This window comes from Dendrobates tinctorius, unplaced genomic scaffold (assembly GCF_039654945.1).
Source record: "Dendrobates tinctorius isolate UK_male_01 unplaced genomic scaffold, ASM3965494v1 ptg000162l, whole genome shotgun sequence".
Lineage (NCBI taxonomy): Eukaryota > Metazoa > Chordata > Amphibia > Anura > Dendrobatidae > Dendrobates > Dendrobates tinctorius.
In genome coordinates this window covers 23436889-23454036 of record NW_027361829.1, presented here as the reverse complement: position 1 = coordinate 23454036, position 17148 = coordinate 23436889, and the positions used below count along the sequence as shown (strand labels likewise).

Here is a 17148-nt window from a genome sequence, read left to right as displayed (position 1 = left end):
CCGTACTTTGTTTCCGGAAGCCACTTTCTCTGCTGCGTACGCAGTGGAGAGGGCGCATCGGGTACCTGGGAGACCAAATCCTCCTGGGGCGCCTCCAAGACCCCTGCTGGCCAGATTTCTCAATTGGAAAGACAGAGACTATATCCTACAATTGTCGCGGAAGGCCCAAGTAATAAAGTATGACAATACTACTGTGACGCTATTTCCAGATTTTTTGGCAGATTTGCAGAAGCGAAGGCCCTCATTTACTTCAATCAAAAGGCGCTTAAGGAGCTCAAATGTGATCTATTCAATGGTGTACCCAGCATGGCTTAGAGTAGTAGATGAGGGAAGGGTAATTTTCTTTCAGAACCCGATAGAGGCGGAGGAATGGATTTCTGGGAGAGAAAGACGGCAGAAGTAACAACAGTAGTGTATATTACTATGGTCAAACACTAATGTTTCTTGTAGTAATTATGCTCATACCTGGACTGGGTACTGCAATGGCTTATTACTAGCTGTTTATACATTGATCTGTTAAACCTAATATGTCGGCTATTTTGTTGCTGTTGCATCCCTCCCCCCTTCCCCTTTTTCTTTTCTAGATATGTTATGTGCTGGACACATGACCACTTAAGCTCCGGTCCATGGGGAGGTTGACAGAATAGTTGGTAATGGAGGTGTGGCGGGGCGTTCATCTCCGGGACGCTGGTGTCACTCGTCCAGGTCTGGGAACTCGGTTACCCTCAGGGTCAAGTAAAAACTGGGTGACTGGACCAATAATTCTGTGTCTGCCGTACTGGGAAGGGGAATTGGGGACCTTACTTTCAAGTATGTGATAGATCCGATATATACGTTATTGGTGGTTCGGATTGGTGGATGAGAGTATGGGAATTCTAGCTATACCTAGGCTTCAGGTTGAAGAAGTTCATGGGCATCCCTTGTTGTTTTTTCCTGACCATTATTATTGGTTAGCGTTTTCCCTTTAATCAGGAATTTAGCTGGAAACAAACGTTGCATCTATCCTTTATTATCCAGGAAAGATATGTATGTAACGGAGCTGACGGTAAAAGAAGTGAATATTATTTTGGGTGCAAATTTGTTTTGGAGTCTAATTTTGGAGTCTACATGGCATTACTTAAACTTCTTTCGTGGAACATAAGGGGACGGGGACTGCTAGGAAACGGAATATGGTGTTTTCTCAGATACGCAAGACACAGGCGCAGATAATTTGCCTCCAAGAGACTCACCTAACACCGGACACTATATCTAGAATGAATAAACCCTGGATACAATGGCAGAGGCACGCCACACATACGTCCTACTCTTGGGGTATAGTCATTATGATTCATAGATCCTTGCGGTGGTCGGCACAAGTAGTGAATAGAGATCCGGAAGGTAGATTTATCTTCATTTATGCATTCATTATGTACTGCTTAATATTTATAATCCGCCACCAGCCAAAATGGATATACTCCAACAGGCTGTGATTTTTGTTGCACAATACCCTGAGGCTAAAATGGTTGCACGGGAGACTTTAATATGATTCTTAACGCCCATTTAGATAGACTAAGTGCTACAGGTTCTAGGTCTGGTAACCAAGACACTACTATACTGGAGCCGCGGAGACACCATCACATGTTTCTCAACGCAAGCAATGACTAGCCAGGTCTTTCCCCGGGAAGGAACAACCACGGGAAGGGCAGTCTCCAATAAAGGAAACCACCTATGCCAAAACATGGTATCCATCCACAGACAGCTGTTTCGGGGTATTGCCCCTCATCAGTGTGGAGTAGGAAACTGGCTAGTAGGAGCAATGCCTAGTGAAAGGCTATGAACATAAGGATGAGTGACCTCATGGAGATCAACATCCAACACTGCGGAGACACCATCACATGTTTCTCAACGCAGTGATCTAGAGCATTGCCCCCATCCCTTATGGGAAATATGCAAAAGCATGTAAATCAACAGCCGCGGAGACACCATCACATGTTTCTCAACGCAAGCAATGACTAGCCAGGTCTTTCCCCGGGAAGGAACAACCACGGGAAGGGCAGTCTCCAATAAAGGAAACCACCTATGCCAAAACATGGTATCCATCCACAGACAGCTGTTTCGGGGTATTGCCCCTCATCAGTGTGGAGTAGGAAACTGGCTAGTAGGAGCAATGCCTAGTGAAAGGCTATGAACATAAGGATGAGTGACCTCATGGAGATCAACATCCAACACTGCGGAGACACCATCACATGTTTCTCAACGCAGTGATCTAGAGCATTGCCCCCATCCCTTATGGGAAATATGCAAAAGCATGTAAATCAACAGCCGCGGAGACACCATCACATGTTTCTCAACGCAAGCAATGACTAGCCAGGTCTTTCCCCGGGAAGGAACAACCACGGGAAGGGCAGTCTCCAATAAAGGAAACCACCTATGCCAAAACATGGTATCCATCCACAGACAGCTGTTTCGGGGTATTGCCCCTCATCAGTGTGGAGTAGGAAACTGGCTAGTAGGAGCAATGCCTAGTGAAAGGCTATGAACATAAGGATGAGTGACCTCATGGAGATCAACATCCAACACTGCGGAGACACCATCACATGTTTCTCAACGCAGTGATCTAGAGCATTGCCCCCATCCCTTATGGGAAATATGCAAAAGCATGTAAATCAACAGCCGCGGAGACACCATCACATGTTTCTCAACGCAAGCAATGACTAGCCAGGTCTTTCCCCGGGAAGGAACAACCACGGGAAGGGCAGTCTCCAATAAAGGAAACCACCTATGCCAAAACATGGTATCCATCCACAGACAGCTGTTTCGGGGTATTGCCCCTCATCAGTGTGGAGTAGGAAACTGGCTAGTAGGAGCAATGCCTAGTGAAAGGCTATGAACATAAGGATGAGTGACCTCATGGAGATCAACATCCAACACTGCGGAGACACCATCACATGTTTCTCAACGCAGTGATCTAGAGCATTGCCCCCATCCCTTATGGGAAATATGCAAAAGCATGTAAATCAACAGCCGCGGAGACACCATCACATGTTTCTCAACGCAAGCAATGACTAGCCAGGTCTTTCCCCGGGAAGGAACAACCACGGGAAGGGCAGTCTCCAATAAAGGAAACCACCTATGCCAAAACATGGTATCCATCCACAGACAGCTGTTTCGGGGTATTGCCCCTCATCAGTGTGGAGTAGGAAACTGGCTAGTAGGAGCAATGCCTAGTGAAAGGCTATGAACATAAGGATGAGTGACCTCATGGAGATCAACATCCAACACTGCGGAGACACCATCACATGTTTCTCAACGCAGTGATCTAGAGCATTGCCCCCATCCCTTATGGGAAATATGCAAAAGCATGTAAATCAACAGCCGCGGAGACACCATCACATGTTTCTCAACGCAAGCAATGACTAGCCAGGTCTTTCCCCGGGAAGGAACAACCACGGGAAGGGCAGTCTCCAATAAAGGAAACCACCTATGCCAAAACATGGTATCCATCCACAGACAGCTGTTTCGGGGTATTGCCCCTCATCAGTGTGGAGTAGGAAACTGGCTAGTAGGAGCAATGCCTAGTGAAAGGCTATGAACATAAGGATGAGTGACCTCATGGAGATCAACATCCAACACTGCGGAGACACCATCACATGTTTCTCAACGCAGTGATCTAGAGCATTGCCCCCATCCCTTATGGGAAATATGCAAAAGCATGTAAATCAACAGCCGCGGAGACACCATCACATGTTTCTCAACGCAAGCAATGACTAGCCAGGTCTTTCCCCGGGAAGGAACAACCACGGGAAGGGCAGTCTCCAATAAAGGAAACCACCTATGCCAAAACATGGTATCCATCCACAGACAGCTGTTTCGGGGTATTGCCCCTCATCAGTGTGGAGTAGGAAACTGGCTAGTAGGAGCAATGCCTAGTGAAAGGCTATGAACATAAGGATGAGTGACCTCATGGAGATCAACATCCAACACTGCGGAGACACCATCACATGTTTCTCAACGCAGTGATCTAGAGCATTGCCCCCATTCCCCTATTGGAGACTGCCCTTCCCGTGGTTGTTCCTTCCCGGGGAAAGACCTGGCTAGTCATTGCTTGCGTTGAGAAACATGTGATGGTGTCTCCGCGGCTGTTGATTTACATGCTTTTGCATATTTCCCATAAGGGATGGGGGCAATGCTCTAGATCACTGCGTTGAGAAACATGTGATGGTGTCTCCGCAGTGTTGGATGTTGATCTCCATGAGGTCACTCATCCTTATGTTCATAGCCTTTCACTAGGCATTGCTCCTACTAGCCAGTTTCCTACTCCACACTGATGAGGGGCAATACCCCGAAACAGCTGTCTGTGGATGGATACCATGTTTTGGCATAGGTGGTTTCCTTTATTGGAGACTGCCCTTCCCGTGGTTGTTCCTTCCCGGGGAAAGACCTGGCTAGTCATTGCTTGCGTTGAGAAACATGTGATGGTGTCTCCGCGGCTGTTGATTTACATGCTTTTGCATATTTCCCATAAGGGATGGGGGCAATGCTCTAGATCACTGCGTTGAGAAACATGTGATGGTGTCTCCGCAGTGTTGGATGTTGATCTCCATGAGGTCACTCATCCTTATGTTCATAGCCTTTCACTAGGCATTGCTCCTACTAGCCAGTTTCCTACTCCACACTGATGAGGGGCAATACCCCGAAACAGCTGTCTGTGGATGGATACCATGTTTTGGCATAGGTGGTTTCCTTTATTGGAGACTGCCCTTCCCGTGGTTGTTCCTTCCCGGGGAAAGACCTGGCTAGTCATTGCTTGCGTTGAGAAACATGTGATGGTGTCTCCGCGGCTGTTGATTTACATGCTTTTGCATATTTCCCATAAGGGATGGGGGCAATGCTCTAGATCACTGCGTTGAGAAACATGTGATGGTGTCTCCGCAGTGTTGGATGTTGATCTCCATGAGGTCACTCATCCTTATGTTCATAGCCTTTCACTAGGCATTGCTCCTACTAGCCAGTTTCCTACTCCACACTGATGAGGGGCAATACCCCGAAACAGCTGTCTGTGGATGGATACCATGTTTTGGCATAGGTGGTTTCCTTTATTGGAGACTGCCCTTCCCGTGGTTGTTCCTTCCCGGGGAAAGACCTGGCTAGTCATTGCTTGCGTTGAGAAACATGTGATGGTGTCTCCGCGGCTGTTGATTTACATGCTTTTGCATATTTCCCATAAGGGATGGGGGCAATGCTCTAGATCACTGCGTTGAGAAACATGTGATGGTGTCTCCGCAGTGTTGGATGTTGATCTCCATGAGGTCACTCATCCTTATGTTCACTACTATACTGGAGGCTTTTATAACGGTGATGGGATGGGTGGATTTGTGGATGCAACAACATCCCTTTAAGAAAGAATTTTCCTGCTTCACGCCGGCTGCCCGCTGTTTGTCCAGAAATGATCACACATTTGGAAATAATGCTATATTATCGGATTTAAGTGAAACTGAGTACCTCCCCAGGGCAATATCTGATCATGCCCCACTAGTGATCTGCTTCTCTTTAGAAGGCCCTGATAGACCCAAGAGATTCTGTTTATACCCATTTTGACTTTCCCTCATAGGAGAACAAGATAGAATAGCGGACCAGCTGGAGGTGTTTATAACGGACCATGGTGACTTCCCTGATAGGTTAGTGGTGTGGGATACACTCAAAGCATATCTGAGGGGGGGTGTTAGATACACGATCTCATATATTAAAAGAGAATCCTGTATGAGGGAGCAGAGACTTGCTGAAGAGTGTAAACTCTTGGAGGGTGAATATATCAGTAACCCATCTGACAATTCCTTGCATAGATGGCTTGGGAAAGGGAGGGAATATCTGTTGCATTTGCAGGAGCCCAGAAAGAAAACTTTTTTCTCTAAACAGACTTACTTCGAATTGGGTAACCAGTCAAGTAAATTCTTACCATATGTAGTCCAGCAAAATCAAATGTCCCCACCTGTACTAGCCATTAATACTAAGGAAGGAACCCCGCTACTTAAATCTGACCAAATAGAAAATAAATTTGAAGAATATTTTAAAGATCTATAGGATTTGCAACTGAATCATACTATAGAAGAAATTGACGAATATTTAGACCACATAATATTCCCCACACTGTCGGAGGGGGATCGGATGTTTTTGGATAGAGATATCATGCTGGAGGAGATTCGAGGAGCCGCTATGTCTCTCTCTAATGGGAAAACCCCAGGCCCTGATGAAATGCACATAGAACTCTATAAAAGATATATTGATCAGATAGGTCCAGTTTTGGTGCAGACCCTTTCCGAGGCATTGGCTGGACACTCGCTCCCCCAATCATTTTACGATGCCACTATAGTGGTAATTCCAAAACCAGATAAACCTGCTGAGGAGTGCAGCTCATACCGTCCCATATCTCTACTCAATACCGACTATAAAATACTCACCAAGCTCATAGTCAATAGGCTTAAAGCAGTAATTCTTAACATAATACATAAAGATCAATCCGGCTTTATGCCAGGAAGATCCACCTCCTCTAATATCAGAAGGGTACAGATATTAACGCACATAGGACACAAATATAAGAAACTTTGGGCGATAGCCTCTTTAGACACTGCAAAGGCTTTTGATTCAATGGAGTGGGATTTCCTACAGCGAGTGCTTCGGAGATTTGGTTTTTCAGATAAATTTTGTAAGTGGATCAAATTACTCTATCATAGGCCCAGAGCTAATATCCTTGTTAATGGCTTATTATCGGATTATTTTGATCTAGGCAGGGGAACTAGACCGGGCTGCCTACTATCCCCAATGCTCTTTGCTCTTGCGATTGAGCCGATTGCACTGAGGATTAGACAAGATAGTGTGGTGGAAGGAATCAATATAAACTCCAGGATGGATAAAGTGGGATTATATGCTGATGATTTAGTACGCTTTCTGGATAAAATAGATTAATCTTTGCCAAGGGCAATTAACCTCATTAATCAATTTGAGGAACTATCCGGTCTTAAAATCAACTGGAGCAAATCTGTGATTATGCCGCTGGTGGATGACATAACTGTGCCTATGCTATGTGGCTTACAGGTGGTACAAAAATTTAAATACTTAGGTATCATAATAAATCAAAACCCGATCGATGACCTTAAAGATAATATATACCCCCTAGAAGATATGATGAGGAAAAAATTTGAAATATGGTCCCGACTTCTGTTGCGGGTAGAATTGGATTGATCAAAATGATAATCCTTCCCAAATGTTTATATAAGCTGGGGCACATATTAATAAGGGTCTCTAAGGGTTTCTTTAAAAAAATACATAGCATGATGGCAACGTTTGTATGGGGATCGTCTAGATCTAGATTGAGTGTTGGATCCCTGCAGAGGCCCAAAAACCAGGGTGGTTATGCAATCCCGGACCTGTATTTATACTATTTAGCTGCGTCATTTAAAACACTGGTTAATTAGAGCGGGACTCAGTAATGCAGAGGCACATTTCGTGCACTTTCTGGATGGACATACACCGTGGGCAATATTGGAAGGTTCATATAGACCACCCCAGGGATTGTTATTTGCGCATAAATTAGCGATACAAATTTGGAAAGAAAGTAAATGTATTGTGAAATTTACTGATCAGATTGGGGATGTTCTGATATGGGATAATCCTGAGTACCCACACCTTCAGAACTTACAAGATCCAAGTTTTTGGAAACAGAACGGAATAATAACACTTAATAAAATTTTGTTTTCAAAAATCTATCGTTTGAACAAATTCATGTAAGATTTGGAGTTTCTTATAGAGAATTTTACAGATACCTGCAGCTGAGACATGCCATAATGTATCAATTCCTGTTTCCTAGAATGAGAATATCTAAATACCCAATGATAGGAATATTATCAACCCAGGGACCTACAGGGGTGATTTCTTCTCTCTACACCTTTTTATTGAAGTCTAAGATTGCATCCACTCAGCTCGTTGTAGAAAGTAAGTGGCGCCGTTTGATACCTTCTATCACTGATGAAGAGTGGAATGACGCCCTAGAGGCACATACTATGGTGTCACCAGCTGCAAACAACAAGTTAATCCAGTTGTATATTCTTCACCAGTCCTATTTGACCCCAAGCAGACTTCATAAATTCAGTAGAAGGGCAACGGATGAATGCCATAGATGTGGGGAATCGGGGGCGGACTTTTGGCACCTTATCTGGAGCTGTGGCAGTACACGGGGGTATTGGAGTGATGTCATGTATACATTGGAACGAATATTGGGAATACCGATTGAATGCACTCCTGAATTATGTCTCCTGGGTGTTGTGGATGAAGAGTCATGGGTTCATTATTATAGAGCATTTCTTCGAGAGGCTCTATTTATGGCTAGGAAAGCAGTGGTGTTGAGGAGGATGGGAGGGTGGTCCCCTTCAATCAACGGAAAAAATTAGTGAATGACATAATCCCTTACAAGAACATCTCTATATAAAACTGAATGTGTGTGTGTATCATCAACCAATCACGAAGCATCTTTCATTTCAACAGAGCTGTTCAAAAGAAGCTGAGCTATGATTGGTTGCTATGAGCAACAGTTTTCCTTGCAATCAATCACTAAGCATCTCTCATTTCACCAGAGCTGGTTAAAAGAAGTTGAGCTGTTATTGGTTGTTATGAGCAAGTTTTCCCATTTGACAACACCTCAACAGACACTGACATGGTGGGAGAAATCTAGCATCCCTGGGAACATAAGCTCCCAGCCATTGTCTGCCCCCCAAAAAGGAGCACAGAGCACATGACAGAAATGAATCCCCCCTCCTGTGCCCATATACACATCACACATCCTCCATCATATAGGCACATCTTCCCTCTTAAAGGGATCATGGATCATCGGTATAGAAGTCAGAGCAAGTCCATCCAGCGCTTTGGTTTTGACCCCAGGCCTCTCTTAAAGGGATCTCCAGTATGGAAGCTAAGACCGTTCCACTCAGCTCTGTGGTTCTGATCCTAGTTTCTCTTAAAGAGATCATTGGTATGGAATTTAGGGCAAATCCACTCTGCACTTTGGTACTGATCCCAGGCATTTCTTAAAGGGATCTCCGGTATGTAAGTCAGGGCAATTGCCTTCAAATGCTCTGGTACTGACCTCAGGCTCTCTTAAAGGGATCTCCTGTATGGAAGTTAGGGCAAATCCCTCAGCGCTCTGATTCTGACCCCAGGATTCTATTAAAGGGATCATTGGTATGCAAGTTAGGACAAATCCACTCAGCGCTCTGGTTCTGACCCAAGGCCCCTCTTAAAGGGATCTCCGGTATGGAAGTTATGGTAAATCCCTCAGCGCTCTGATTCTCACCCCAGGCTTCTATTAAAGGGATCACTGGTATGGAAGTCAGGGCAAATCCACTCAGCGCTCTGGTTCTGACACCAGGCCTCTCTTAACGGGATCCCCGGTATGGAAGGACCGTTCCACTTAGCGCTCTGGTTCTGACCCCAGTCTGACAGGATGATGTGGGATATTAGGGGTAGTAGTCCGTTGGCTCTGGCTGACGGGATGATGTGGGATATTAGGAGTAGTAGTCCGGTGGCTCTGGCTGATGGGACAATGTGGGATATTTCAGTGAATGTGGCTATGCGGAGTGGGTAGGGCTCTACACTCAGCTTTATATATATATATATATATATATATATAGATAGATAGATATAATCATTACACCGTATATACTCGCGTATAAGCCGAGATTTTCAGCCCATTTTTTTGGCTGAAAGTCCCCCCCCCTCGGCTTATACGCGAGTCATATACCGGGGGTCGGCCAGGGAGGGGGAGCGGGGGGTGTCGGAGATCATACTCACCTCTCCTGGCATGTCTCTGCAGCCCCCCGTGATTATTCCATCTTCTCAGCGCTGTTCTTCCTGCTTTCAGCGGTCACGTGGTACCGCTCATTACCCTCATGAATGTGCGCATATACATGAGAGTAATGAGCAGTACCACGTGACCGCAGAAAGCAGGAAGAACAGCGCCAAGAAGATGGAACAAGCACGGGGGGCTGCACAGACATGCCAGGAGAGGCGAGTATGACGGGAGGAGCCATATTCACCTGTCCCCCGTTCCACCGCTGCACGTCACTCTGCTGTCTTGCTTCCTCTGGCAGTGATATTCAGGTCACAAGGCGCCATGATGTCGTTAGCAGGCGCCCTTTGCCTGAACAGTCACTGCAGAGCCGGCAACGCTGATGAGCAGCAGCAGCGACGAGGTGAGTATATAGGTTCTTTTTGTTTTTTTTTTAAATTGAGGCAGCAGCATTATAAGGGGCCACTCATCACTGTGCAGCATTATAAGGGGCCACTCATCACTGTGTAGCATTATAAGGAGCAACTCACTGTGCAGCATTATAAGGGGCCACTCATCACTGTGCAGCATTATAAGGGGCCACTCATCACTGTGCAGCATTATAAGGGGCCACTCATCACTGTGCAGCATTATAAGGGGCCACTCATCTCTGTGCAGCATTATATGGGGCCACTCATCTCTTTGCAGCATTATAAGGGGCCACTCATCTCTGTGCAGCATTATATGGGGCCACTCATCTCTTTGCAGCATTATATGGGGCCACTCATCTCTTTGCAGCATTATATGGGGCCACTCATCTCTGTGCAGCATTATATGGGGCCACTCATCTCTGTGCAGCATTATAAGGGGTCACTCAACTCTGTGCAGCATTATAAGGGGACGGCCACACATCACTGTGCAACATTATAAGGGGCCACTCAACACTGTGCAGCATTATAAGGGGCCACTCATCACTGTGCAGCATTATAAGGGGCCACTCATCACTGTGCAGCATTATAAGGGGCCACTCATCTCTGTGCAGCATTATAAGGGGCCACTCATCTCTGTGCAGCATTATAAGGGGCCACTCATCTCTGTGCAGCATTATAAGGGGCCACTCATCTCTGTGCAGCATTATAAGGGGCCACTCATCTCTGTGCAGCATTATATGGGGCCACTCATCTCTTTGCAGCATTATATGGGGCCACTCATCTCTGTGCAGCATTATATGGGGCCACTCATCTCTGTGCAGCATTATATGGGGCCACTCATCTCTGTGCAGCATTATAAGGGGTCACTCAACTCTGTGCAGCATTATAAGGGGACGGCCACACATCACTGTGCAACATTATAAGGGGCCACTCAACACTGTGCAGCATTATAAGGGGCCACTCATCACTGTGCAGCATTAAAAGGGGCCAGTCATCACTGTGCAGCATTATAAGGGGACACTCATCACTGTGCAGCATTATAAGGGGCCACTCACTGTGCAGCATTATAAGGGGACACTCATCACTGTGCAGCATTATAAGGGGCCACTCACTGTGCAGCATTATAAGGGGCCAATCATCACTGTGTTTACTTTTATTCGTATCTATTTTTATTTTTGAAATTTACCAGTAGCTTCGGCATTTTCCACCCTAGGCTTATACGTGAGTCAATAAGTTTTCCCAGTTTTTTGTGACAAAATTAGGGGGGTCGGCTTATACACGGGTCGGCTTATACACGAGTATATACAGTAATTTGTTATAACTAACCATAGTTAGTTACTATGCCCGGGCAGCGCCGGGCTCTTCAGCTAGTATTGTATAAAAACAGAAAATGTCCCCAGAAGTTCCATAAACTTTGGGAAAGGTGGTGTGATTCCCCTTTGACACACTTGGCTCCTAATGCTATGGTCTCTTCGATTCTGAGATATAATCCCTGATGTATATCACTTCTAGACCATGCAAGTTTTGATTTGTGTGAATTTTAGAATATGTGTGTTTTATAACCTCACCTGGTATGAGTTCACAGCTTCTAAAATAGATCCTGTAAGCTAGAAGATGCAATGAATGGTATAATGTATTGTGTAGAATACTGTGTTGTATTTGTTTTGTTTGTTTCTTATTATTGAAATATGATATACATAGTTATGTCACTATGAATGATTCTGATTTTATACTGTAATGTTCTATGTTTGATATACTATGTTGTGGAATCCTTCAATAAAAAGAGTTTAAAAAATAAATCTGTACCATTTTCAAGAACAGAAAGATTTTTAATTTCATAGTGTACATGCCATTGTCTAGGTTACTGGCCATCCTGCCAAATTATTTCGGTAAGGAGCATGTCCCGCTAACAGGTTTTATACCCTGCTCGCAACTCATTGAAGCTGGCCAGATCACTGGATCCAACCAGCCGGTATTTCTCCAATGCTGAAGCAAAGCTGCCTCTGCTAACAGCCTGGGAGGGCGCTCAGTTCAGACCATTGGTAGACTATGCTACTGGCTCGAATTGTCAGCCGGACCTGCCAAGCATGTAGTCATGGGTCGGGAACAGCGCAGTCCAGAATAAAAGAAGTTAAGAAATTATTTTTAACATACAGCAAACTGGTAGTTTATTTTTTTAAATAGTTATTTTTTAAGTCAACATATTTAGAAATACATATTTTATAATTATTGCACCGATCATTAAAATTAAAATGGTTATTTTTGTTGATAGGCAACTAATCTAATGTATGCAATTAAAGCAAAATTACTAACACATCCTCTTTAACATGCATTAAATCATGAAAAGGAAAAAAAAAAAACCTGCAGTTAAAAGGGAATCTGTCCACAGGTTTTTGCCATGTAATCAGACAGCACCATGAGGTGCGGTAGTGATACTGATGTCAGTGATATACTGTGGTTTCAGCACTATCAGAGTCTTATCAGCAGGAGATTATCATGCCCACATGCCTCCTGGTTCAGCCATGCCGCCAGCACTGATTAGCAGCTCACTGTCAATAGACAGATAGAAAGCTGTGGAGTTGGCGGGGTTACCTTTGAGCTCTGCTACATCTACGGCAGAGAGCACTCTGTCACAGTGCTAGGTCCTAACACACAACACTCTGAACTACAATACCCAAGTTGTTGCTTCTACCTGATTTCAAGCAGAGCTGTGTGACAGCATGAAGCGAGTATTCTCCAATGGTCTCCACGTCGGCACCCATGGTTACAAGCCAAATCACAAGCTCATTGATGCGATTTATATCACTGCAAGAAGTGGAATTCACAAAAGTCTGAAAAAAATGTATGAGGAAATATAAGTGATTATTCCTCGATTTAACAATTTCTGGGAAAAAAAATAAATTGGCACTGCTCAGTTGCAAGGGTGTCGAACCCCACCGATCAAATAATGATGAGACATCAGTTTTTAAGAAATGGAAAAACCCTGTAGTAAAAACATTATAGTACATGGCTGATCAGGAACACACTAGCCTGGGTTCAATAAGCATTAACTATAATAAATATTCCAGTTCTGCATTTTAGATCTAGATCAATTAAAGTTTTTCTCAATAACTGATATTCTGTATTGACGGTTTTCTCTCCATTTTCTACATATAGTATTACATACTTTACCTCAAAGATGCCCCCTAGTGGTACTTTCAAGTCATTAATGTCTGCTGGCAACTTTGATTTGCAGTCCATTAAAAAGATGCAAGACTAGGGAGAAAAAAAGGAGGTAACACTTAATATAATAGTTCTTTTATTTTATATGTAAGCTTATCACTATATCTGATGATACATTGTACAGAATTCAAATAAAAATATCTTCATTTAAGTTAAAAGTTTTGTGCATTTAACTTCAATAAAGGGAACCTGTCAGGCGAGTCATACGGTCTATACCGCAGGCGGCACGAATCAGACCCTGGCATTACAAATGCAGCCAGATATACAGTTGGGTCCACAAATATTTGGGCAGTGACCAGATCTTCGCGAGTTGGGCTCTGCATGCCACTATTTCGGATTTAAAATGGAAAAGCAATTTGGTACATTTTTCAGAAAAAAAAAAAAAAAAAAAAAGTAGTGTACTGGGTAGTCCAGGGACTCAAAAAAATCCTGGACATACATGGAAGAAAACAGTAGGGGATGATCGCAGAATCGTTTCAGAGGTGAACAAAAACCCCTTCACTGCATCCACCCAAGTGAAGAACACCCTGCAGGAAGTAGGTGTTTCAGCGTCTACCATAAGGCTATGTGCGCACGTTGCGTATTTTGCGTGCAGAAATTTCTGCAACGTTTCTGCATCTCTTGGCAGAAAAACTCAGTGCAAAATACACGCTTTTTATGCATTTTTGTTAATCCATAGAGCTAAACAAAGATTTATTATAAATAAATATATAAATTTAAAAAAGGAAAAAAAAGCTCCTACAGTTCATCACTGAGTTAATCAGCTCCGGTGCTCTCACTTACTGATCAGCTGATGAACTCCGGTGAACTCTCCCGGCAGCGCAGTGATACACTGCGGGAGCAATAACCTCCTGTCAGTGTATTGCCGGAGGCCAGGTAGAGCGGTCACATCCCACAATGTGACTGTTCTACACGTGAGATCGCTGTGGGACACTCGGTATTAAAATGGACTACGGCAGACAGGGAGGATAAGTTGGTTTATTATTTTTAATTGCTTGCAGGATACGCAGGCGTTGGGGATTAGGTGTTCGGTCAGTATGTATATTGTATGAGAATATGTATGTGATTATGTCAATGTTTTGATTTTTTTTTTTTTTACAAATGAACACAGGCGACGGATGACGAGATTATTCTCCCATCAACGACTCGTGCTGTCTGTTATAGGCGACAGCAGACATAGCCAGATGGGAGTAGCAGTTCCATCAGACAACGCCTAAGCATACAATCACTATAGGCTGTTTATCGCATGGGTACACACACACAAACCCACAGACAGACGCAGACACACTCAGGCAGACATAGACAGACACAGATAGACGCAGACACACAGACACCCGCAGACAGACACATGCATATTCTCCGCCCACACACTATTCCTCCTTCTGACATCATTTCCTTTGGCAATTCGCAGCATTTTTGGCAGCAAATCTGCAAACCTTTTTACACCTGCGTTTTCACTGCAGATTTCACTGACTCAATTGAAGTCAATGAGTCAAAAAAGCTGCACAAACGCAAAAAGAATTGACTGCAAAAAATAAAATGCTGCAAATACAGACGGAAATTTACGTATCATGTGCACAATACTTCAGGATTGTCATTGAGTTACCTTGCTTTATAGTATTCCATTGCGTTTTTGGAGAATTTACGCACGTAAAAAACACACTGAAAACGCATCAAAAACGCATCGTGTACACATAGCCTAAACCCTCAAGTCACAAGAGCAAAGACAGAGGGTTCACCACAAGGTGCAAACCATTCATCAGCCTTACAAATAGAAAGGCCAGATTAGACTTTGCTAAAGAATATCTAAAGAAGCCAGCTCAGTTCTTGAAAAGAATTAGGACAAATGAAACCAAGAACAAACTGAAGTAGAATAATGGGAAGAAGAAAGTGTGGAGAAGGCTTGGGTCAGCTTATCATCCAAAGCACACCACATCCTCTGTAAAACATGGAGGCGGCAATGTGATGGCATGGGCGTGCAAGGCTTTCAATGGCACTGAGTCACTATTGTTTATTGATGATGTGAAAGCAACCCAAGAGATATTTTTTTTAAGACACAGTCGTTGAATATTCTGCAATGGCCGAGCCAATCACCACATCTCAGCCCCATCGAGCAGCATTTCACATGCTTAAAACAAAACTTAAGACAAAAGACTCACAAATATAGTAAGCAATAACTGAAGTCAGCTACAACGAAGGCCTGGAAGAACATCACAAAGGAGGAAACCCAGCGTTTGGTGACGTCCATGGCTTCCAGACATTAGGCAGTTATTGCCTGCAAAGGATTCTCTACAAAGTATTAAAAATAAACATCCTATTTATGGTAAATGAGGATTCTTTATAGAAAAATTGTTGCAATTCTTAAAAGTGTCACAGGATATTTTTTTTTCAACCCCTTTAGCCTCTTAATGACCAGAGGTATTTTTGGTTTTGCATTTTCATTTTTTGCTCCCCTTTTTCCCAGAGCCATAACTTTTTTTATTTTTCGGCCATTATGGCCATGTGAGGGCTTGTGTTTTGTGGGACGAGCTGTAATTTGGAACAACACCATTGGTTTTAACATATTGTCTACTGGAAAATGGGAAAAAATTCAAAGTGCGGTGAAATTGCAAAAAAAAAAGTGCAATCCCACAGTTGCTTTTTGTTTTGCTTTTTTACTATGTTCACTAAATGCTAAAACTGACCTGTCACTTTGATTCTCCAGGTCATTATGAGTTCATAGACACCAAACATGTATAGGTTTTTTTTTATCTAAGTGGTAAAAAAAAATTCCAAACTTTGTTTAAAAAAAATTGCGCCATTTTCCGATACCTGTAGCGTGTCCGTAACTCTTGATCCCGAGTCGAGTGAGGGCTTATTTTTCGCACGCCGATCTGACATTTTTAAAGATACCATATTGGTGCAGATACGATCTTTTGATCGCCCGTTACTGCATTTTAATGCAATGTTGTTGCAACCAAAAAAACGTAATTCTGGCATTTTGACTTTTTGTTGCTATGCCGTTTAGCCATCAGGTTAATTTTTTTTTTGTCGATTGATCGGGCGATTCTGAACGCGGCGATAAGGAATATGTGTATGTTTGATTTTTTTATTGTTTTATTTTGAATGGGGCGAAAGGGGGGTGATTTGAACTTTTATATTTTTTTACATTTTTAAACATTTTTTTTTTTTTATTTTTGTCATGCTTCAATAGTCTCCATAGGAGACTAGAAGCTGCCATAACCCGATCGGATCTGCTACATACAGGCCCGTATGTAGCAGAATTACTCACCTGCTATGAGCAGCCGATCCAGCGGACGAGAGCACCCACTGATTCCATTTCTCCAGTTACCATATCAGTGACTACGTCAAGACAAACGCATTCAACTGCCACCTCACAGTGACCTCTTTAAGTGGGTCCCTACTACATTAGTTGTTGCACTGCTATGTTCAGATTAAGCAAGTTCATTTTTTGAGGCGTCAGACCCCTGATTTGGAGTAGAGAGGTCAGTGCACTACAACCGAAAAGGAGACAACACTGCAGAAAGATCTGTCTTCTAAAGCCTAAAAGAGCACTGAAATACTGATCCCGAGAACCAGGGCTCTGTTGGGCTCATGTGCACAGAGCCAGTCAGTCATGCTCACTTTTGCTCCATTCATTCTTATGAAAGTGCAGAAGACCAGCTAAGTGCAGGGCTTGGCTACCTCCGGCAGTCACAT

The 17148-nt window shown here is 43.7% G+C and overlaps 1 protein-coding gene across 2 annotated transcripts in view; it reads right to left on the bottom strand.

Moving 5' to 3' along the window:
• TRANK1 (tetratricopeptide repeat and ankyrin repeat containing 1) overlaps window positions 1-17148 on the bottom strand; it is a 235450-nt gene that overhangs the window by 111792 nt on the left and 106510 nt on the right. For both annotated transcript variants that reach the window (XM_073549901.1, XM_073549902.1), the window contains exons 6-7: window positions 13399-13482; window positions 12920-13058 (exon numbers count right to left, since the gene is read on the bottom strand). In XM_073549901.1, coding sequence (XP_073406002.1) covers window positions 12920-13058; window positions 13399-13482 — 223 coding nt within the window. The remainder of the gene's footprint in view (window positions 1-12919; window positions 13059-13398; window positions 13483-17148) is intronic.